The 25,873-nt window shown below is 39.6% G+C and overlaps 1 protein-coding gene across 1 annotated transcript in view; it reads right to left on the reverse strand.

Annotated features, from left to right (window-relative positions):
* The window catches only part of snx29 (sorting nexin 29), a 270,132-nt gene that overhangs the window by 142,177 nt on the left and 102,082 nt on the right, over positions 1–25,873 (reverse strand). Inside the window, 1 exon segment of the mRNA XM_037691628.1 lies at positions 4,745–4,771. Within this exon segment, the coding sequence (XP_037547556.1) occupies positions 4,745–4,771 (27 nt within the window).

Below are 25,873 nucleotides of genomic sequence, written 5' to 3' on the forward strand. Positions count from 1 at the left end.
TATATAAAATTTTCTTGTAATTTTCAAATCATATATTTTTTTATGATTGTCTACTGTTGTACTGATAAATATCTCCTGGAGGGTAAACTATATCTTGGCTGCAAGTATCAAGCTGCAAAATCCTTCGTTTTCTACAACTGAAAGTGGTTGGTCATTAATTATGATGAAGTTTAGCAACTTCTCGGTAAACATTCGAGCTCTGTGGCTTCAGCGACGTCTTCTTCTTGTTCAATCCGAAGCAGGCGGCCTGATTTGGGGCAGCCGCGCTCAGTCTGCGCCTCCTCGGAGACGGGGAGAATGAGTGCGGCTGACCGAGGTCGAGTTGTCTGTTTTGGGTTGAGCAAGAGTAGCGCCCCGCTGAAGCCACGGAGCTCGAATGTCCAACGTAAAACTAACTTTAACGTGGTTTAATGTGGTTCTATGGCTCTGCAGACATTGAACGTTGCTGTCTTGTTTTGTGGTGTTTCTAGTGTAAAATACTTCCACACAGCGGACATGTTTAGATGAAAAGTTGGTTAGCTCTTAGCCACAGTGCTGCTAACTCAGTCCTCACGTTGTAGCTGGCTGCAAACTATGAAATGGATTTCCTGAATATGAGGCGGGTCTTATTACTCTGGGTTCATGAGACACGCCACCGTTCAGGAAATCCATTCCATAGTTTGAAGCCAACATGCATCATGGATCGGAAATCTTTGCAGGTTGGATCGGAAAAATCCGCTACGTAAATTATGCTGGTATCGGAGGCCGATACGGATACTGGATCGGATAGGCCGCATCCCTACTAAAAACAGGAACATGTTTGCATTGGTCCTTGCCAGGAGTCCAGCAGATTCTTAAAGCCACTTAGAGAGGTCAAGGTCGAGAACTTCAGATCTTTTTGCAAGATATTCCAGGAAACAGGAGCGGAGTAGGAGAAGGCCCTTTTGCCAAGTTCAGTCCTCACTGAGGGAACACTGCAGGTAGTAATGCCCTGACAGTGCACGCTGTAGCTGCACTCATGCAGAGTAGAAGGAGATGTATGAAGGCAGCAGACCAAGAAGTAATTTAAAGATGAAAATGTACCAGTGGGAGAGTCTGCGTGAAGTTAATGATGTCCAGTTAACCAGTGAATACAGGGTGCAGTGGTGGGTGTGGTAATTACAGCCAGTTATGAATCTTATTGCACCGTAATAGACAGGGTTAGGGTTATATATTTATACTTTACAATATTCTAATGATTGTAGACGCACCAGTATGCACTACTTACAACTAAACCTACACTGAGGGTACTAGTTCACTAAGGTGAATAATAAATGTGATTCAGCTTCATATTTTCAACTGAAACAACAACAAAATGGCTCCTGATTGTCTGAAGCTGTGGACACTTTAAGGCATGATATATGAAATTATACGTTACATCATACTGCAATTTTTTTGTGTATTACTTATCCGCCCGTAAGGTGAGAAAGTATCTTTTTGGTAAATTAGTGATCATTAAGTAGGAATTAGTGAATTTCTGACAGGATGGGAGCAGGCAGTTTCTGGATTGACTGCAGCTGTTATGTCACTTTGGCTTTGCGTATAAGGCAATACTCAGGTTGTAATAAATGTTATATGTCAGTACTGATAATTTAAAGTTTGTCTTGCTCTTTTAGGCTTATGTCAATTTAAAGAGGACAAATGTATAAAATTTTATTGTGGTTTATAAACTAAGTGAGAGCTGCAGCTATTTTACATTCATACATTATTTTAGAGTCATTTTTTACAACGTAACCTAAGCCTTTTGAGAACTTACAAAGATTACATTTCTTTATAAAAGGGTGGGTGATTATAACATCAGTGCCAGGAGTCAGGAAGGAGGCTGACACGATTGATGATTGCTTCGTCGTCCATTAGCAGATGTGTTACAGAAGCACACATCTGTAACCCTGAGCACGCAGCAGGCTGGAGAACAAACAAACGTCCGTCCTTCTGGAGTGAAGCTGCTAAATAAAACACGTAGTCCCCGTCACAGTGGGACTAATGCGCAATCAAGTGAATCGCTCCTTGTAATGCCTTAACAGCACATACCTGCAGCACTCACACCGCTGCGAAATGGAAGCTTTTCTGAAACCTGTCCTCTGAATCTCATCTTTGTGTGAAATTGTTCCAGCTCCTCCTTTGTTCTAACCACTTATACACCTGTGACATCATTTAATCTCTTTTTAAATAAATGTTATTTCTTGCAAACTGTGCGATCGTTTATGCACTGATTTCTCTTTCTTCTTACCTGCCTCACCACATTTCCAATATCCTCCTCTTGTATTTTCATATGAGCCTTTTCCACTGTCCTTTAGCTTTGCTTGGATGCACTGTCCTGTGTTACTAATTATGCACGTTGTGAAGGACATCCACTTTCTTATGTACTGGTAGACACGAAAAGCTCATCAAACATGTATGCACATATAAAAGACAAAAAGCAAATCAGGGTTCATATCTTTTTCATTAGAAATAATTTCATTAGAAATAAATGACTATATATATATATATATATATATATATATATATATATATATAAACAACAAGATAAAATCTCTTGTTGCATTAATGATAACATGCCCTTTTCTAATTCATACACACTTTATATCTACACACAGAGCTGAGTTAATCACGCAGTCAATTCATGTGCAGTCGATGGGCTGGTTAGGAGGCTGGCTGACTTAATTAATGAGAGTTAATCTAAAGCAATCGTTTTTCATTTTCTGATCGTTCAGAGTTCATTTCTCCCCTCTGTCAGATAACACAGCCCTTTTTGGATCAGTCTGCATGTGCGGACTGAGAGGAGAATAAAAGAGATAAGTCCAGCCTGTTACACAAGACAAATGGCACACGATTTGTCTTCACGCACACCAGGCACAAGGTGCAGGACTCGTTATTCTACTCGCTCTGATGGTTTCACTTACGTCTTGGATTTACGGGCCGTGAGTGAACATCAGCCACTTACTGAACGCACACAAACACAACCAGACTGAATGAGAGGGCACATTATTTGTAAAAAATTTCCCAAAAGCCAAAAAAATAAAAGTATGAAATGCAAACAAGTGCCTAAGTAAGGGCAGATTCAAATAATCAGATGTTTCTTTGAGTAAACAGTAAACAGATTGTTTGTGTTTTTCTTTCAGCTGCTCCCCTATGCGAGTGTTAGATAAAAAATATCCTTGCATTATTTAGCTTACTCAAAGGAGCCACACACGATGACAGGAGAAGATTTTTTAGCACAGTTGTACTTGCAAGGACAGATAGTCACAACAGGCTTACACAGATGTACAGTAGTCCCTCGATTATCGCGGGGGTTACGTTCCACTCATCAGCGCGATAGGTGAAAAACCGCCAAGTAGGAACGCTATACAGTAGTGCCTCGTTACTTCGCAGTTTGTTTTTCGCGGACTCGCTCTATCACGGTTTTTCAAAATGAGATTGAACATGACACGCAATTGGCTGATTGATGGATGATCCGCACGATCGGCATGGAATTTTGATTTAAAATCAATTATTTTGAATTATTTAGCACCTCCTGCATCTTTGTGCAGACCATACTGCAGGATAAATTCCCTGCTGCAGCTGATCAGCTGTTCTCCGTGCAGAGCGGGGAAGTGGGCGTGGCCAAAAGCGCTTGCAGGTGACTGAGAGCAGCTGAGGCAGGGAGCTGAAATCATGACATTCTGTCTTTTTAGAGCGTTTAGAGTTTAGAAACATTGTTTATAATATTGAAAAGTATGGGAAGGGTTTTAAATGCCTTAGAACAAAAAAACTAACAAAAAATATATATTATATAATAAACTACTGCATACTACTATTCCCACTTCAAGGTTTTTCACTTATTGTGGGGCTTCAGGGTACGAATCCTCTGCAATAAACGAGGGACTACTGTATTTATTTTAGTATTTACATATTTTAAAGCTTCATAGACCCTTCCCACACTCTTGCAATTTTCGAAACTCTTAAACATACAGAATTTTAACAACATATGTATATGTACTGTACAGTACTGCAAAAATTTATATGGGTACTCACCAGTTCTGCAGAAGCTTGGTTCCGGTTTGGCCACCCTGCAGCATAACGAAGCCCAATGCCCTGTTCAGGCTGATGTGCATGTGCTGTTGCTACAGGAAGGTAGGTACTCAGGATGTAGTTCACCACTTGGGCCCGGTCCGGACCAGCACCACACCACCAGAACCAAGCCGGACCCCGCCACGGTCTGTTCCCTGCAGCCCCCAGGATCCGGGTCACACTGAGTCTGGATCAACTGCAGTCCAGGCATTCAGCAGTGAAGATATAACTTGAAGGATGAGTTCAGCTTCAGGATTATTTGCAACTTTCCTGCCAGTTCTCTGAGCTTAATAGATCATGTAGATTTGTGTTGCAAAACTTTCCCTCCATTTTGGCAGAAAGCAGTGGCTGGAAGAACTGTTGGTTTCTGGGTAGTGTAGTTATTTTTTGACTGGCATTGCAGTATATACTTATTGAAATAAAACTACAAAATGGCAGCGCCTGTCCAAAGTTTTTTTTTTTTTTTTTTACCTTTTTATCCTCTACCGTCCCAATCACCTGAGTAAAGTTGACAATCGTTGAAAAAAACATGAAAGAGCGAGTCCACAAAAGTCGAACCGTGAAGTAGCGAGGGCCTACTGTACAAAGTCACATGCTTGAAACCCAGTCACAATGATCTGCCCCGGACAGTATGCAAGAAGTACTTTTATAAGGCTTTTCAGCTACTGGAGGTCACGGCGACCTCAGCTTCCCAGTTTACAGACTCGGAGGCAACCTCGGAGTTCAGAGCTGCACATGCAGTATCAAACCAGCTCCTCGTTCAGCTCTGTCTGCTAACTCAAACACACGGTTCATGGGCAGTTAACATTCTCAGACATAGTTGAAAAACATCCATAAACCTTGACCAAACTTTCCCTGACAGTGAGCAAACTCAAACAAAAAAATGGTAACTGTTTTATGTCGGATGCTCTTTCTGATGCATTATGGGCTTAAACCCGTAGCCTCGTGATTATGAGACTGCGGCACTGACCACCAAGCTACCACGTCCATCAGTAAATAGTTAAACTGATTAAACAAACAATTTGAAGCGAAACTGAAATTCCCAATGCCATATTTACATCATATTGCTTTTAAAGGTATGAAAATATACATACTACACAGAAAAATCCCAATTTATTACCATCACCCATCTGTGCTAATGCTCTACTTTTATTTCAAGCGTGCTCTTGGTGCTTTTTCTGTGCTCTGTGCTTGTAATGATCCAGAATAGCTTCAATAACAACGAACGGCCATCTATTACATCCAAACTACAGTTCCCAGCCTTGTATCACACAAAAGCTGAAAAGCAGTTGAGCACTTTTCTTCTGCCGCAGAGAATCCTTTTTTCCCCATAGCCCACAGACAGTCGACTAATAAAAGAGCTTTCTGAAAAGCCTTTTATTTATTTATTTTTTTCAGGTAATTTACAAAAAGGCATTATCCTTTCTCCCACATCGCACAGTTTATTTTTGTCTTCCCGGGGAATTAGCAAAATAATTCTAATGTATAATAAGCCACATCACATTTTCACAAACAAACCTTTTCTATGAGGAATATTTTGTAAAAATAGGAACAAAATGTCACGTTTAATGACTCAGCCATGAATCATGCAGGATATTTGTAAAGCTAAAAAGAAAAACAGAGTTTTTTTCATATAAATCATCCAATTCTCTTTTGATAAAGTGGCACCAGTCAATCAATCAACACGGACATCTGATACTTTCCTGCTTTTAAACATTTGTTATAGTCTATTGCTTTACACACGTAACGCTGTGCAATTCAACATTGTTTTTACGAATAGTCAAAAACTCTTCGTTGCTGATGGTAATGATTCATAACATTCGGCTATTTGAAGGTCATTGTTTCGGTTCACTGTCACCGTTGACATCAGGGCCATTTCAAGCTTCAGCAGGCAGCTGATGTTGTTGAAAAGAGCAAATAATTAAACTAAACCAGATTAGTTCCAAAAAGCACAGGTAAAGCTAAAGGATCGAGTGGTACATTTGGCAGCAGAAAAATACACAAAATCTCATCAAGAATTTTTATGATACAAAACTGGAGCCTGAAAAAGTGGCTAAATGTATAATAACTACGTTGCAGACATGCCATCCTAATTCACTTTCATTACCAAGAGAAAAGGAGCAGGACATCCAGAATCCAATGGAAATGAATATTAGACGCATTATTTCTGTCCGTCAAGTAGCGTTTTTATTTAAAGTTGAAAGGTTACACCTGGTGGAATAACGATGCATTTCAACTAAAGTTTTTAACATGGCCATTTGGAGAGTTCTTTAGCTGACAGTTTCTGTTTTGATGGCATGAAATAGACACCGAACCAAAAAACATGGAAGATATTTTCCTTTGAAAAAGGACCAAAGTCAGAAAGTAGTACTTTTTAAGGATAGCTAATTCCTTTAGAGTAAAACCTGCAGTACAGAACATTTGTAAAATGAAAGTGAAATGGGTGAATGAAGAAGATCCAATGCTGTTTTGCCAACAAAGAAGGTAGTCGGAGTCTAAGCAGTGTGTGAGCAAGAAAACAGATTGTGACACAATCATGAGATATAAAAAAAAAAGTATGTATGGTGTACGCAGTCAGTAAGTTGTAGGAGTCATGCACAGCAACTTGACTTTTATTTAAAGCTCCGTATACCAAAGGTTTCAAAACACCGTTGATTATTGAGCATGAACTTTGGTGTTTTGAACCACTTGGCATGACTGTCTCAGAGGGCAGGCCCCGAAGGAGACGGCAGGCCCCAGAGGCCATTTTAGCACCAGCAATTTTATTTTTTTCCCCCCCCCCACTATGCAGTATGGTGTTTGTGGGAATCATTTGTATTTGGTGGCTTCTCGGATTGAGGAAGTTCTTTGGATGAAGGACGAAATGTCTCAGCAAAAAAAGAAATCATCCAGATGACCTGACTGAACATTGTTGGAAAGCTCTGTATGTTATTAAATAGTCAACAAAAGGATTCTGACAGGTTTATTTGCAATAATTGTTATGAAAACAACCTAATAAACGAGATTGTAGTGTTTCCAGCTCTTCCTGCAGTCAAGAGGCGGAGTTAACTACCCACAGCTAAGACTCATCCCAGTAAGTGAGAGCCAGGACTATAAGATGCTGCAGAAGAGCTTCCTTCCCTGCTGGAGCATTACTTACTTTCTGGTATTTCCACTTTCTGCCTCCTCGTGTTAATCCTTAAGCTTACCTTGTTGTTCTCCTTGCCTTCGCACAGAACCTGGTTCCTGAGTCTCCTGTCCTGGACCTCAGTGACCGTCCTCGAATCCTCGACCTCTGTGCCTGCCTATGAGTTACAAACATTCCTTCTGGATCTTCTCCAACTGCTCCAACGCCTTCCAACCCCTTGCCGCCATGTTCCAACTTGCTCATTCCATTGGGTCCTGCTTTGTCCTGGAAACCTCCAGCCTTCCTCTCTATGCGGCCATCGTTCTGTGTAAGAAATCTACTACCTGCATTATCTAACTGCTCCATGTAGCTTCTGACGTCTCTCCTTCCCTTCCAGGGTTTCCAGGACGTGCCCACTGTATATAGTACATTTCATTATTTCACTGTAAATAAATCACTTTATATTCTAAAGGGTTTTGAGTCTGCTGTTCTCAGTCTGTTCACTCTGGGTAGACCATCATTATGACAGAGATAACTAACACATTTTCAGCGCAGAGCCAAGATAATGGTGAAGTTCATGAAGTGATTGATTTGGAACATTAGCAAACTTGCTGTTTATACATTTAGACACGATGCTGTCACTGCAGTTGTCCTCTTAATCTGTAGGCGTCACTGCTGAGTGATACTACTACACAACAGGGATGACAGTAAAATAAATACCGTACTTTTCAGACTAGAAGGTGCATTAAGTGAAACAAAGCAGTCGGATAAGTCAAACTTTATACAACTCATTCATAATAACCACATAAAATCAGTTCGAGGTCAGTAACACAACCAGAATTAATACATAAGGTGCACCTGATTATAAGGCACTGTCGATTTTTGAGAAAATTAAAGGATTTTAAGTGTGTCTTACAGTCCGAAAAATACGATATATAATAAATAGTCATAAATAAATGTAACCACACAGAATCAATGCATCTGCTTTTATTTTTGAAGTGGTTTAACCTCCTAAGACCCGAACTCTTGCATGACATGCATATGTGGATGCCAGTTTGTCCTAGGAAGTTAAAACTTATGTAGCACTTGCAGTATATGTAACTACATGGATTTTGTTTAGTCATATTCATGTCAGTCTTGGGTCAAGGTGAAGTTTACGAGGCCGAGAACAGTAAACTTTTGTTTTTTATTGCACTCATAGTTCTTATTTGAGTATTTTACCTGCATTTTGTGCATTTTAAGTTTTTGATGTGATCTTTCTGAGGCATTATCCTCCTGGTTGTTACTCCTCTCGGTTGCTTTTTATCTTGATGTTATCTGATGTTCACTCACTTTGAGATCCATTGTGAATGTAAAGTGCATTATAAATAAAAGTTATTATTATTATCAATATTATTAAGGGTAAACTTTGCATACTACTACACATAAACACCTCTGATTTTTACCCTATATCACTTTTGATTTGGTGATGCCATGAATCAGCCATGCACACCATCACGGTGCGTTAAAGTACACACCATCATGGCTTGATTATTTTTGAGTAATTGACCAACAGAGGCATATTTGCGAGCATACTGTAGAACTATTGAGAAAATTAGGCTACCGTTACTATATGTATTAACGACACCAAAAGAGGCACTAAAAAAAATCAATCACAAGGACAAAGAAGTTCATCTTTATTTGCCCAAAATGTGCCTTTTTCCAAGTCTGGAAAATGTTTTCTCTTAATTTTACTGCATTTAAAGCGTTTACATATAAATGTGACCAAAGGTTCTGCAGACGTTCAAAATCTAAAAATTGTTTTTATTTATTTTTTTCAAGTAATAAAGCAAATACAGCATAACAAGATGGAGGGACCAAAAATGATCCTCCTTTATATTGCAGTGGAAGGCGAACTGTAAATAGGTCAAATAAAAATATGTGTCTGTCCTCCACGAACGAACGAGACATTTAAAAGATTTATTTTCTGGCATCCAGCAAAGACCTTTAAATCTCTCCCAATCCCTGCAGTGACCCGATTGAATGTGCCAGGATCAATAAAGTTTATCTGATAGTTTTATGAGACAATTAAATTTGATTATGTTACACTGAGGTTATATTCGGAGCTCCGGTCTGCAACCACACTTTTCTGCTTCTATGGCAAGAATATTGATCAAATCAGCAGGCTGTTTGGAAAAGCACCATAATCAAAGTAAGGCTGTGAGGGTGGCCTTAACAAGCTGCGTCCTGATCTCTGATTCATGGCGTTTCAGCTTTCATAGGAACCCGAGTTAAACAAGTGCCAAAGACAACCTGCGAATATGCCTAGAGAGTTCTCCAAACGTGTGTTTTGAAAAGTAAAAGTCAAGTAGAACGTCTTGTTTCTAATCGGTTTCACACTCAGAGTGATTTTTTTTTTTTTTTTTGTAATTACATATCTCACGTTCAAGCCTCCACGTGCTGTACCCTTGTTTATATTTCTCACTTCAGAAATAAACACCTTTAACTGTAGGTATTTATTAAAGCTACATTTTGTTGTACTTTGACAGAGTCCTACCTTATTTAGCCACAACACCTTTCAGAGTTTCATGAGCACTGATGGTACAAAATGAACACAAGCAATGAGTAAAACTGTATGATAAATAAAGAGAAGGTCTATAGTGAGCTGGGATAGGCCTAATCCTTGTTTGGATTGTGTTAACCATGACGACATGAAACATTTATGTACAGTAAATGTGTTATGATTCTGTTGTCTGGTAGAACCCATGAGCAGGCAGGAGAACTCAGGATTACCGTATTTTCCGCCGTACATGTCGCTCCGCCCTATAAGACACATTAGTCCATATTTGTCTAATACAGTGGAAAAATCCATAAATATGTTACTTCGCCGTATACGTCGCATCTATTATGCGTCACCGCTGACTACCCGGAAATGTGGGCTGGTGTTGTGCCAAAAATGGATGGGCTGCCAAATGGCGGCTGCAGGAGCGTGCACGGGAGGAGTTTAATAAGAATTTAACAAGTTTAACACTTAAAAACAATTGCTTGTTTGCTCAAAATTATATTAAATGTGTGTATCAATCTAACGCTTGCTTAATAAATGCACTTTGATGGTCAAATTGGCTTTATTTCAAAACCCGATAATGCGGAAGGAAACTCGTGCACGAGACGAGTCGCTGTACAAAAAATTAACAAGATAAACACGTCAACAATTATTTGTTTGAAATTATATTATATGTGAGTATTAATCTAACGTTTCCTTAATAAACGCACTTTGATGATCAAATTAGCCGCATTTCGCCGGGGCGGTGCAGATGGATTGACGGTCGGTCCAAGCAGCGAGCAGAACCAAGGTGGGAGACTATGGCAGGACTCTGCTGCCATCAAGTGGCTGAAAGCGGTACTGCCCAATTTATTTTTCCAGTCAGAATGAATTAAAACAGTCATATCTCAGCCAAAAACACAGTTTATATATATGGGGAAAATCCATAAATATGTCACTTTTGGCCTATAAGTCACAGGGCCTGTAAATTATGCACAAAACTGTGTTTTATAGGCCAAAACATTTGGTAAATGAAGAATCAATTTTAATAAATGGAATAACAAAAGCTGGAATGCAGCAAACGTACATAATCACTTAGGATGACACGGAGGAAGACAAAACCAGAACACCATTCAGGACAATGTGTGGACATGGGGAACACAGAGACGCAGACTTAAAAACAAAACACTAACGAGGAAATAAACACAAACACCTGCGGAAAGACAACAGGTGGCAGAGACAGGAGCTGACCACATGAGGGACAAACACCGAGGAGCACAAATCCTTACAATATGATAAAAGTACTGGAACTTAAAATATGAAATTGTTAAAATATTCTAGATCAGTTAGTTAAAGTTAAACCTAAACATATATTAAAACACTAGACAATGGAAAGCAAGCCTGCTAAGAGAGGGTCGTCTAGAAAAATTCACAAACGAAGAGGCCATCTGATGGAGCTGAGCAGCTCTTCTGCTGAGACGGACGTTGTATAAGCTCCATAGAGTTAAGCTTCGTTGAAGAGTGGCAGAAAAAAGACGTTACGTAAAGAAACAAAAGAAAGTGGACTATTTTGATTTTCCCAGAACACATTTTGCAGACTCCCCAAGCCGCATGGAAGAAAGTGTTGTGGTTAGATGAAACTAAAAGTGGTACCACTTTACAATAAGGCTCCCCTTATATATGACTAATAGTTTATAGATACATTAATAATTCCTCTGTAAACACTTTTTATACTCACACAATTAGAGTAAATGTCATGAATAAATTTGACGTTAAACATAGTCCAAGTTGAAGCGTTACATCATTTTCAGACCCTTTTTGACATCTGCATTTATAGCAGGTCAGACTGACAAAGACCATGAAGAATAATGTAGTATTTTAATTCCACAACAGACAAAGCTATGTAGTCTCTATAAGTAGGTCTAGGGGGAAAAAAAATATCAGTATTGGTATTGGTTATCGGACAAATAAGTTTTAACATAATGGCATATCAGATATCGGCCAGAAATCCAATATTGTGCATCCCTAATTTACATATAAATACATTTTACATTCCAACTCATACAGCAACAAAACAGAAAGAATGTCAAGCAGTGAGAAAACCTTTGCATCCCAATATTTATAGCCTAATTAATAAATTTTATATTTCAAGTTGCATAAGACACAACGTCCAGAAATGCATAAAAACAGATGACAAGCACCTATTTCTCCCACGAACATCAGTACTGTTTGGAGAAGAAAACTGCACACACACAAAGTTTTGCACATAATCCAATACCGTTGTGCAACTCTGCAGCGTGAGGGGAAGAAAAAAAAATCTAATTTACCAAAATGAAACCTGAGGGAGAACTTCTGTTACTCAGTGCATATCAGTTTTCACATGGGAAGCTCAAGATGGGTGAAAACAGTCTGAAGTCATTTTGTTACGCTGATTCAAATGTTTTTCTGTTAAAAGCATGCAAGGAAAACCTTGCTTGATTATTCATGTCAATAAGTTCCTTCTTCACCGACTCCCATGTTTAGGATGAAAACTCTTAAAGAGAAAAATAAAAGCAATGGGAGGTGGGGGAGTGTGTTGGGGAACGTAATTCAATTTGGTTTCACAAGTCTCCACCTTCAACACAGCACGCCCAGATCCTTTTCTGCAAATAGGTAACAGTTAGTGCAGCAGCTTCAGGAGAGAGATTATTGCTTCTTATCCAGGCACAGTGAAGTTTTGCTTTAATAGTCACTTCATCTTGTCTGTGTGTGCGTGTTTGAAATACGAGGTTGCTGGTAATTGTTTGATCCGTCGTCAGTGTTTGTTGGATGTGTGCAACGAAGGCTGAAAGAGAGAGAGGCGTGTGTGAGCAGGTGCTCGAGCCTGCTAATGTGCAGGAGAAAGAAAGCAAACCTAATTAATTCTGTGATCAGAGCAATTATTGAGAAAATAAATATATAAAAAAGTAAAAAATAAAACAGTCTGACCCAAAAAAAACGTCTCAGCTGGAAACCATCACACCTCAATCTGCGCCAACCTATTACAAGAGTTATTAAGCGTTCACAGAGCACGCCGACACTCGTGCCTGGCAAAATTTGCACTTTTACAGAAGAAGGCAAAATGTGAACTGGTTTATTAAAACAATGCACATGTTCAATCTGCCTGAGACCGCCTGTTCCGAACAGCACAAACCTACAAGCTCACTCTCATCACATCACGGTGTATACAAGACTTTTTGAATGCTATCAGGTTAAATATTCTACAACTCTGAACAGAAACACAGACTGCCATTTTTAAATAATCAGCACTGGTCATACCTGAGCATTTTAAGTCCATATCAGAGTTGTCACATTTAAAGGAATACCATACTTTTAACTGTAGAAGTCGCACCTTTTTGCATAAATTAGCATGCCCTACAACCTATACAGTGAAGCGATTAATATGCATTGTTTTCCCACATTTATAACCCAATTTTTGGCTGAGATCTGATGATTTCATTCATTCTGACATGGAAAATTTTGAACACTACCATTTTCAGCTGCTAGAGGGCGCTCAAGTAATAAGGCAAGCCAAGTGTCTCATTAATAGGTAAAAGTGGCTATTAATGAGACACTTGGCTTGCCATACAAAGCCACCTTCGTCTCACTCCGGAACTCCTGGAGCAAACGTCAAATCAGCTGCGTTTTGTCGTGCCACCCAGGTGAAATGTAGCTGATTTGACCATTAAAGTACATTTATTAAGGAAAAGTTCAACTAAGACGCACCTTTATTATAATGTCGAGCAAACAAATATTTGTTTTTTGTCGTTATGTTTGTAAATTTCGAAGAAATACACAGCGAGTCCTCCCTCTGTGCGCTCCTGAAGCCGCAAATTGGATTTTGAAATTCAGCTGATTAACCATTAAAGGAAAAGTTAAACTGAGACATAGCCTTTGCTATAATTTTGAGTAAACAAATACTTCTTTTTAAGTGTTAATCTTATTAAATTTTTGTTAAAGTACTTCCGTGCATGCTACCATGGCCGCCATTTGGCAGCCAATCAATATTTGGCACAACACCAATCCACGTTTCCGGGTGGTCAGCTGTGATGCGTAATAAATGTGACTTATACAGCAAAGCAATTTATTTGTTTGTTTTTTTCCACTTTATTAGATATATTTGGCTGCACAGAGGTGCAGGAGAAACATTTTCTTTGCTCTGGGCTGTGCAAAAATGTAGCAGGGGCGAAAGAATTTAAAATAATTTATTTTAAATAAAAATTTCATGCCGATCGTGCGGCTCATCAATCAGCCAATTGTGTGTCATGTCCAATCTTATTTTGAAAAACCACGATAGAGCAAGACCGTGATAAAAGAAGTGTGAAATAACAAAGGACTACTGCAATCTTTAATGAATTGTACAACTTTTACAACCTAAAAGAATTAGAAAATAAAACGTGTTAATTTCAAAATCAATATCAGTAAAATTGTCAGTGTAAATATACTATGAAAATAGTTATACTCTCTTGGTTTCCATTTATTCACGTACAGCTAGTTTCCTACAATCATTTTCTCACTTGTGTCCTTTAAAAGAGGACTACCCTTGTGTAAATATAAAAGCCTACAGTAATCTTTAGAACTGTGTAAGAGCTCAGTGATGCATAAAAACATTGACCACTTTCTTGCTTACTGAATCTCAAATGGCACATTAATAAATAAGCATTTTAGTCGCTGTATGAGTGAGAAAAAACTAAGAACTTTGGTGCTCACATGTTGGAGGCCACCACCCATTATCTTGTCTGTTCCCATGACAACACGACTTTCTTTTTTCTGCTATTCCACAGAACTACACTGCAAATGTTTACATCTACTTTATACGTACCAAAGCATATATTCTCATCTTGTGTTGTCTTGATTGTATTTTTTCTTTATTCGCTCACACAGCCTGAGTGCTTTTACTTCCCAGCAGAAAATAACCAAAACATCTGAGTAAATACCTCTAATTTGCATGGCCAGAAAAGTGGCTTTTTCACCACTTTCCTTTGACTTCTACATTTCTCTTCTGAATACCAAAGAGGCTGAGCTTCACAGACACACAGGAAAAGTCCTTCCACAGGTAAATATGTTCAGCCCCTAAACTTTGGTTGTGTTCAGATCTTAAATGATAGTCACATCCATTTATATCTGTCAGCTTGGTCTTCTCTTTGTTATTAAAGGAGACAAAAGACAAACCCAGCATGCACAGCATAAGGAAAGGAAATAAAAATAAAAATAACCCTGGGACTTGTGTTTAAAACCAAAACAAAGCCATATTTACCTGTGGTTTTTTTTTTTTTTACATACATTGAGAAAATGATATGCTTCTGATGTACAACTGGACTGACTTGAATCAGAACATTGAGAGTCCAAAAATAAACTTTAATCAAACCAATGAATATTTTAAAAGCTAAAGAGTTGTTTTGGGTTGATGACAATGAACCAGATATTAGTTTTAGTAAACTGACTGTTATAGGTCTCCTCCATTCACCTGCCACTGGGTCAAATACTTTTCACCAACTAGCTTTAAGTGGTGAAACTTTGCCCATGTCTTTTCCCACAGGGGTGTGTGCTGAGCCCCCTGCTCTACTGCCTTAAAACCCATGATTGTAGCCCCGCCCACCAGTGTAACACCATAGTGAAGTTTACGGACGACACTACAGTGGATTGATTGATTTTGGGAGGAGATGAGACTGAATACAGAGATGAAGCCCTGGAACTAACATTGTGATCTTCAGTCAAAAATCTTGTTTTGAACATCATAAAGACAAAGGACGTCATCCTGGACTTCAGGAAATTGGGCAGGCCCAACCTCCATCTACAACAGCAACTGTGAGAAGAGGGTACACAGCATCAGGTTCCTGGGAATCGAAATATCTGCTGACCCATCCTGGATCGCTAAAACAATGACTGGCTTGAAGAAGGCTCAGCAGCATCTTCACTTCCTGATGTTGCTCAGAAGACAATGTGGGAGAAAAGCTCCTGGTGAACTTCCACTGTGCTTCTATTACTAATGCCTTTCGGTGTGGTTTCCTCACTGCACTGAGGCAGACCGGAAAAGGCTTCAGGGTTAGGGAGTGGTGAACACTGCACAGTCAATTACTAGCTGCCTCTCCCCCGCTCTAAAGTTCATCTACAGCTTCCAAGGTCTCAGCAGACTCAGCTACCAACACTGCCAAGGTAAACTCACACCCCAGCTCCCCCCGCTTTGATATATTTCCTTAAATGCTGTCCGTGTGGTGTAAGCTTGACCAAGTCATAGGCCAGTTGTGCTTTAAATTCTCACTGACCAAGCTACACTAGAACACGCAGGCCCCAGGTTATTGGTACATTGCCACAAAGCAATATGCTGCCACTACAATACAAAACTACCTTAACCTTGCTATGCAAGTTTTTGGTGTGCTCAGATCATATATATCATAATAGGAAACCTAGTGTGATCTTAATACAGCGCTGAAGATCTTACCAAGATCCTGAAATACCATCCACACTGGTTACATTTTGAGTCATCCTCCAGTGTATAGAAGACGGTACAAAGGGCAAACACCACAGGAGCTTCAGTACAAAATGAAATCCTGAGATTAGCTTTGAATTTTTGGCTAAGACATACATACATATTACTACTGTAAGCTGTGGTCTTGATGTTTATTTACTTCTTAGACTCTTATGGCAACTAAAACAAATATTTTCTACGAATTTTACAAAACAAGCTCTTCATGGATCATTAATAAACAAAGGAATGTACATTTAGTTATCACACAGAGTTAAAAAATTAATTTCGTATAAATGTCTTTCTGTGCAAACGAGGAATACATGGTTAAAGTTTGGTGACTGAACCACCCCTAGAAGTAATATCAGGTGGATTCCTCAGACAGTATGCAGACATGACTGTAAGTGTTCAAATCCCCCCGGGATCTTAGAACAGCCAGCAGAGTTCGGATCCTCACTTAAGGAGAAGAGCTGTTTTGTTAATTGACTGCCATTTCAGAAAGTCAATCTAATTGCTTCTTGGTCACCCAGTTAATAGTTTGTACTGTTAAAGAGCACCTGCACTGCTGACATACTACTTAATCACAGACTGTTCACTAAGCACTGGGGACTGCAACCTTTACACTCAAAAGAGCCATGCCTGCCTTGAAGAAAAATGTCCAAAGCCTGAAAACCTACTCAAAGATTGAAATAAAGATAAAAAATACATATAACTTGCAACTCCTTGCTAAATTTTATATAAATACTATATATAACTAATCTTCTTCTTCTTTCGGCTTTTCCCTCTTCAGGGGTTGCTACAACAAGTCGTTCTCCATCTCTGTCCTCTGCATCCTCTGTCCTCCATCTGACTCCATGTCCTCTCTAACTGCATCCATATGTCTCCTCTTTGGCCTTCTTTTATGTCTTTTTCCTGGCAGCTGTATTTCTAACAATATTATACCAATATATAGTTGGAGTCAGCCTCCGCACCATCACAGACATCTACACCTCCAGATGCAGGAAGAGGGCCACCTGCATCATGAAAGACCCCACTCACCCAGCACACTTACTTTTTGCCCCGCTCCCCTCAGGCAGAAGGTTGAGGAGTATTAAGTGTAGCACCAATAGACTGAGGAACAGCTTCTACCCTTAGGCTGTTATATTCATGAATCCCTAGTCAGGATTATCAATGGGAAAATTACTGGGAAAAAAATCACTGGGAAAAATCACTGTAATGCCACTTGATTGTTGATATGTGTTGCTGACTATCCATGATACTGATCTCAGGCTGCTGGTTTATTTCATGTTACTGTGTTCATTCGTCCTCATCTACTCAAACAGACTCATGTTTGTGCTGCTGTTGTTTAGCACATTGTTTTATACAATTAGTGCTTAGTGTATTCTTAGTTTAGTGTATTTCTTAGTTCATATCTTAAATCTTATTACTGTTTTTCTTTACAATTTGTATTTTTGTTGGAGGTAACTGGGACCCTGTGTACATCGTTTCGTACCACCTCATGTACCACACGTGATGTGAATGACAATAAAGACACCTTAACCTTGATACTGTATACCCATAGTCCCTCCTCTGGACAAGTCCAAACCATCTCAGTCTGACCTCTCTAACTTTATCTCCCAGTTGTTCTACCTGTGGTGTACCTCTGATGATCTCATTCCTAATCCTATCCATCGTTGTCACTCCTAGGGAGAACCTCAACATCTTAATTTCTACTACATCCAGTTCTGTATCCTGTTTTTTTAGTCAATGCCACTGTCTCTGGTCTAGACCATAAAACATAGCTGGTCTCACCAGCGTCTTGTAAACGTTTCCTTTGATCTTTGCTGACACTCCTTTGTTGTAAATCACTCCTGAAACTTTTCTCCATCCATTCCATCCTGCCTGGACTCTCTTTTCACCTCTTTACCACACTCCCTATTTTCCTGAACAGTGGACCCCAAGTACTTGAAGTTCTGCACCTTTGTGACCTCTGCTCCTTGTAGCCTCACTGTTCCACCGACCTCCCTCTCATTCACACACATGTACTCTGTCTCACGACGGCTTACTTTCATTCCTCTTCTTTCAAGTGCATACCTCCACCTCTCCAAGTTCTCTTCCACCTGTTCCCTGTTCTCACCACAGATCACAATGTCATCTGCAAACATCATCGTCCACGGGAATTCCTGCCTGACCTCATTTGTTAGTCGGTCAATCACCAGAGCAAACAAGAAGAGACTCAGAACCTCACTTAGCCCTAACTCTAGATGCAATCCCACATCTGATTTTTGTTATTTTTACATTTTAGAACAAAAGCTTTATATCTTTGTGTATATATGTATGTATATATCCTCTGATTTAAAAAAAATAATAATTCTGAATTGCAAAGACCTATATGAGATTTTACTATATTTGTGGAAAATTAGAAAAATACCCCTCGTAGAAATAACGTCATATGTTGCGAACATAAAAAAATTAGGAATATCTGTATTTTTCTTTAATTGTGATTGTCTGATTTACTGAATTTTATCCATCCATCCATCTTCTACTGCTTATCCGTAGTCGGGTCACAGAGGCAACAAGTCCAGGAGAGAAACCCAGCGGCTGCGACACTTTCCAGCTCGTTCTGGGGGACCCCGAGGTGCTCCCAGGCCTGAAAAGACACACCATCCCTCCAGCGAATTCTAGGTCTTGCCCGTGGTGTCCTACCAGTGAATTACTGAATTTTATTTACATTAATTTTAATTTATTGGATTTTATGATTTTTTTTGTCACAGCAGAATTGCATATAAAGGGATCCAAGTGGGATATTAGTTTCCAAAAATACAAAATAAGCACTGGCGCTGATATCCTGATGCACTGGTGCTGATGTTTTTATTCATTAGATATGGACTATAAGAAAAGTGAAGGAAGATGAAGAAACGTGACAGCTGTGAATGCACTCATGGCTAGGAAAAATAAGTTAGTGGAAGCATCATCCTGCATGACTGCTCTAGATTGACGGTCAGTGATCCCATCACAATGAACAACAACACCCTGCTGACTCAAGACCAAAGATTGTCTTGTGATTCCTTCCTGACAAAAGATTTTAACACTAAAAACAAAAAATCATACAAGTGAACCCAGCTTTGGTTATGTGCCTCCTGATTGGAGAAAAGTTGGTCCAGATTAAAAAAAAAAAAAAAACTGAATAATTTGACTGAAGACTATTTTGTAAAATAAGAGCTTTCATGTAAAGATTATAGAAAATGTAAGTCACCTGTCAAACCTCTGGTCACGTTGTTCTTAAGCTCCGCCTACATTGGGGTTGTTTGTGGATTTATGACATAATTTTTAAAAAGGTAGCATTGAGGCCGTCCATACAAAAGTGCAACAGTGGCAGTTAAGCAGTTTTTCACTCTAGAAACCAGTTTTGAAAAATACTAGTGCTGTCAATCAATTAAAAAAAATTATCAGATTAATTACACTCTGGGGCTTTGATTAATCTGATTAAAGTAAATATGCAGGTTTTGTCATGATCAGCAGCCCCCGCTGGCCCCCCCATCTGCTCACGTCTCTGCCCCTTCATGACATGCCATGTTTTTGCTCACCCCTGTCACAGTTTCTGTCCCTCGTGTTCTCATGTTTCTGTTTCCCTGCTTTGTTTTGCCTGTCACCCATCTTCAGCTCAAACCTGCTCCCTCCCTCTTTCAAACATTAATTTATACATGTTAACTCGAATGTCTCATGAAGTGTCATCTATGTGATCAAAACATGTAACCCTTCTTCTTTTGATAAGATACGATTTCTTGTTTCACCAAATAGATATTAACATACAAAATGAATAGCCTAAAAAAAATAAATTCTAGAGATATTGTATTAAATATTTGTAGAGAAAAAATATTTGGAAAAATATAGAACAAGGCTATTTTAATTGAACGCACTGCTTGCTTCAGCTAGATGCTGCTACTTCCTTCACCGCAGATAACAGCAGGTGTGGAGATGTGCGCAGCCGATGATTAGCAAATCCATCCATCCATCCATCCATTCATCCATCCATCCATCCATCCATTCATCCATCCATTCATTCATTATCTTTACCCGCTTCATCCTTTTCGAGTTGCTGGTGCCCATGTCCAGCCACCACAGAGGTGGGGTACACCATGGACAGATCGCAAGTCCATTTCAACCAGTGAGTCAGCGAACACACGCAGCAGGTGACAGGTGTCCATCTGAGCTTAACGTGGCTTTTTTTTTTTTTTTACCTCTTTAAAATGGCCAGTCGGACCTGCCTCCTCATCAACAACTAGATTAACACAATTTTATGTTGTGCAGTCATATTTAGTTGTGCTATGATTCGTAAAACCGCATAATGGAAGTCCGAGCCCACGTGCGCAATTATTGTGTAATGCACCAGCGATATCTTCACAGACTGATTAACTGCTGCACTCTTCTTTCTTTCTTCATCCTCTCAAAATATAAACTTAAGCCTCCTCTTCTACAAGTAGATTAACACAATTTTATATGTAGTGAACTCGGCCTCCGACCAAAACCTGCCTCTGAAGACCTTCATGGGACAGGAACTGTTATTTCATTGATTTGAATCCAGAAATACAAATTAGCTCATCCAGAGACTGTCTAATTGTATCCTGAAGTAATCAATTGAAATAACACTCTTCTTTTCTATTATCATTACCATTTTACAATATCTTGATAATCAAAAGTGTGTTTAGTTCATACCATTTCTAAATGTTGAAGCACTCATTTTAAATCAACTGTGAAACAGTATTAATGATTTTTTTTTATCCTCATTTAAATTAGAAATTGTTAAATGCTTATTTACAAAGTAATTATGCATTTTGATCTTCTGTCTGAATGAGAAGTACTGATGTCGGTCAAAAGTCAGAGACAGTCAGAAAGAAGTGTTAGAGCGGGCTGTATTGTTTTTAAACCTAGCAGACAGTAAATAAGAACAAATGGCACCTGCAAAGTTTCTCACTTCCTCAAAACATTTCCCTGTCTGTACTAAATGTTCCTAAACATTCTTGCACTCCTTTTGACTTGTAATAACCCTCTGACATCACTAGAACCACCTTGGTTGTTTCAACCAATCAGGAAGTCCTGAAGTGACCGGAAGTGAGAACTCTTTAAAAGTCCACACTTCCTGGAACTTCTACTCTGGTGAAGTCTTCAAGTCTGTCTTCTAGTCGAGTTGGGGTCTGGTGAGTCTTCTGAGTCTTTGATGGAGTCTTCCACTCCTGAGTGGAAACTCTGACGGATTCACAGCTTGCTGTGTATCCACCCGGGAGATGAGCTTGTTTGTTGAACGGAGTAAACGACACGACTCCTGACGATGGCCAGCCACTTTTACCGGAGACGCTGGAAGGTAGCGTTGAAATGGACCCAACACCGGAGCGGATTTATCTTCTGCAAAGGTAACGAGTTGTGACGCGCCAAGTGTACCGGAGGTTTGAGCTGGTGTTGAAAGGAGCGTGCCATCCTGATCCGAACAGACACCCCCTTCACCCATCTTTCTCTTCACCCATCCTTCCTTTAACTTATCTTCTATTTTGCCAGTAATCTGGATGCCTTCAGAAATGTCTTGTTGTCTTATTAGTAAAGCGTGCCAAGTTTTATTAATCAGAACCAGATCAGCTAATCACGTGTACATGTTTTGATGTTAAATTTTGATTCTGTTCAATAAATGACCACATTTATTCTGATGGGTCAAAGGAAATTAACGTCTCGTGTCACTGATTTAAACACTCCACTCACAGTTATCTCGTCACATGGCAGAAATTTAACTCGAAAAAGAGAGAACCCGTTATATTTAAATAATTGTAGTGGAGGTGCAGCCAAGCTGACCCTGAAACTACTACATATACCATGCAGTATGATTCGTAAAACCGCATCAAAACCCGAGACCGGCCGGCCTGCACATTAAGCGCACACACACACATTATGGCCCGACTGGCCAAATCCGAATCAAGCCAGGCCAGTCTCTGGGTTTGGGCTAGAAAAGACAGCTCTACCTCTGCAGGATAGGGGCCTTCATAGATCAAAATAAGTAATACGATTAATCTGCATTATGTAATGTTAATGTGTTAATCTTTTTAGATTAATCTCATGCGTTAACGCATTAACATTGACACTAGGCCTGTCATGATAACAGATTTTGTTGGGCGATTAATTGTCTCAGAAATTATTGCAATAAATGATAATATTGTTTGAAATTTAACAATAATTAGTAATTGTCAAATTTTATAAGAAATGTTGATTTGTTTTGAGTGTAGTACCTTTTTGAACCGAATGATGGATAGCGCGGGAGCGAGAAGCATGTTTCTTTAAGAAAAATGGGAGATAGGCTCCCTTGATGTGACGTGGGTTGACATGGTGACATGGCGGACGCTCAGTGTGGTTTGAGCTCTTTAGCATAGCACTTTTAACACAAAGCTTTTAGTAAAAAAAATCAGTAAACAAGTTCTCAGCTTCTTTTTGCAGAGAAAAAATCTTTTTACATAAAGGAACGGGTTTCAACCGTCAATTTTGGAGCTTCGACAAGATGGAGGGTTTTTCCTCGAGGTCGGCCTGTTAGCTTAGCTCGTGGCTTAATTTCTCAGCTTAGTTGCTTTTAACGAACCAAAAACGTGATTTTGGATCGTTAAAATTTTTTTTTTCATTTTTTTTTTTCATTTAGCCTTTATTTATACAGGTTAGTCTCATTGAGCCACGAGAACTCATTTTCAAGAGAGACCTGTTTAGGGAGCACATGGTGGGGTTAAGGGCCTTGCTCATGGGCCCAGAGTGGGGCGAATGAGGGTGAGGGCAAGTGTGGGTGTTTCACCTACCCCACCCACAATTTTGATGTTGTCGGGGCCGGGGCGTGAACCGGCGATCTTCGGATCACAAGCCCACCTCTCTAACCTCTGCGCCACCACTCCCCCGAAAAATAGATTTTAAAGAGAAAAGAGAAAGGGAGGGGTCAGTGAAAAACACCGGAGTTGAGCCGTGTCTTCAGTAGAAAGAGAGACACGAAGAAACGATAAAGCCGATAAATGAAAACGAGGTTGATAATTTTCATTTATCTTGCGATTTATTGTTTATTGCAACAGGCCTAGTTGACACCCCTAAAAAATACATTTAGAGACTCCTAAAACTCTGTTTCTGTGTGGACGCAAGGCTAACACGAACGCTAAATGCCATTCTCTGTGGATGGGGTCTTACAGAGAGCACGTCTGAATTTTTAAATACACCCACTATTATATAATCTCATATTTCCTTTTATCTAAAAACAACCAATGAGGAAGCCACATGTACATGGAAAAATACATAAATTATATAACTATTAAATTCTAATTTATTGACATTTTCAAGTGTAAAACAGCTGAGCTCCTTGCATAATGAAAAGACAACATAGAGGTAAATTGTAAATGGACTGTACTTATATAGCACCTTTCTATCTTATTTCAAGATACTCAAAGCTCTTTACACTACAATCTGTGCCTCATTTACCCATTCATACAGCACTCTACTAGATATCTACAAAGCTAATTGAAAAAATCATTCTAATGAGACTAATCAGTGCTTTAGATCACATTCATACACTGATGGGACACACATCAGAGGCTATGAGGGGTTCAGTGTCTTGACCAGGGACAGTTCGACATGTGACTGTTGGTGGATTCGAACCCCCAACTCTTGCATTGGAGGACGACTGCTCTAACCACTCAGCCACAGCCGCCCAGGTACAGTAACAAACAACCAATGAAGAAGTGTGACTGTTCTTTTTCCCACAAACTGATGATCAAACACACATCAAGGTAACAATAAGAACAGTAAACACTAAAAAACTGTAGGGTTTCTGGGGTCTTGTCATACATGTGACTGAGTGGTAAGAGCAGTCGTCCTCCAATGCGAGAGTTGAGGGTTCGAATCCACCAGCAGTCACATGATGAAGAGTCCCTGGTCAAGAAACTGAACCCCTCATAGCCTCTGATGTGTGTCCCATCAGTGTATGAATGTGATAAAGCTCTGATTAGTCTCTTTAGAATGATTTGTTCAATTAGCTTTGTAGAGATCTAGTAGAGTGCTGTATGAATGGGTAAATGAGGACACAGATTGTAGTGTAAAGCACTTTGAATGTCTTGAAATAAGATAGAAAGGCGCTATATAAGTACAGTCCATTTACCATGTTGTGTTTTTCCTCATGTTTGCCTGTCACCCTTCAGCATTTCTCCTCCTGTGATCCAGCACTATCGCACCTGTAGCTAATCCTAATCACCACATGTGTCTGTCATTTCACCTTGTCAGCATCTGTATATATTCAGCCCCTAGGTGTTATGTCTTTGTCTCTGGATAGTCCTTGTCCCGTCCAAGACTTCAATGTTTTCGATATCCCTCCGTGTCTCTCCTAAAAATAAGTTTGCTGCCTCAACAGCGTTATGTTTTGTTTATCATATTAAACATTTTACTTATTTTACTGGAGTCTCATCGTCTTCCTGCTCGTGGGTTCCACACACGGAAGCCGATCATGATAAAAACAACATTGTGAGATCTGGGAATCGATGAAAACCAAAGATAATGGCCGAGGCAGATGGAAAATTTAAAAACGAATCAACATCATCATAGCAGAAATGTACTAAATATAAATAGATGCTTAGTTAACGCATTTGAAAGTTAAACGTTTTTCTTATATTTATGTAAATTTAAAAAATTGTTGCAGCTTAAATGTGTCGTTCCTTAATTTAACCAGAATTAGGTGGTGGCTTTTAAATGCCACGTTTCTGAATGTCAGAGCCAATTTCAAGCTCTGTGTTTTAATTTTCAGCCATCACTCTTCCTCTATGCCCTAAAGCAGCACAGTCAAGTTGATGCAATGTCAAACTCATCAGCACATTAATGCACAATCCACCATGGAGCCATGGGAGGCTGACAATCATCTCAGTGTTTGCTGTGAATGTTAAAAGCACTTATTCTAATTTTTCCACATGAATGCAGTAGTACTCTGTTGACGTGTATGAAGTACTGTTGATGAGTATGCTGGGTCAGAAGTCTTCACGATGTTAATTCAAAATATTTTTGAAGGTTTTTGAGATTCAGTTGAACATCATATTTCACAGTTACCATTTCATACAAAGCAATGGCCGGTCTGTGCGCAACAGTTAGCTTATAGCACCCATGCAAGAACCACATGAACATTTTACTCTAGGCACCAACTCCCAGAGACTTTGCACAAGATCAAACCGGTAGAAAAAAAAAAATGGATGAATGGATACAGTGAAAGTGATATTTATTTATTTATTTGCATTCATAAATTTTGTTTAGGTGGCACGGAGATGCATAGTTGGTAGAGCTGTTGCCTATCAGCAAGAAGGTCGCCGGTTCAAATGCCAGTCCGGGACCTTTCTGGGTGAAGTTTGCATGTTCTCTCCGTGCTGCGTGGGCTGTCTCCAGATACTCCAGTTTCCTCCCACAGACCAAGCACATGCATGTTAGGCTGATTGGTAACTCTAAATTGTCCCTAGGTGTGAGTGAGAGAGTGAATGGTTGTTTGTTTCGTTTGTCTCTATGTGGCCCTGTGATGGACTGGAGACCCGTCCAGGGTGTACCCCGCCCCTCACACAGTGATTGCTGGACATGGGCACTAGTGACCCCCCGTGAACTGAAAAGGAAGCAGCGGGTAAAGATAATGGATGGATGGATGGATGGATGGATGGATGGATGGATGGATGGATGGATG

The sequence above is a fragment of the Nematolebias whitei genome, chromosome 17, assembly GCF_014905685.2.
Source record: "Nematolebias whitei isolate Nwh7 chromosome 17, NemWhi1, whole genome shotgun sequence".
Taxonomy (NCBI): Eukaryota; Metazoa; Chordata; class Actinopteri; order Cyprinodontiformes; family Rivulidae; genus Nematolebias; species Nematolebias whitei.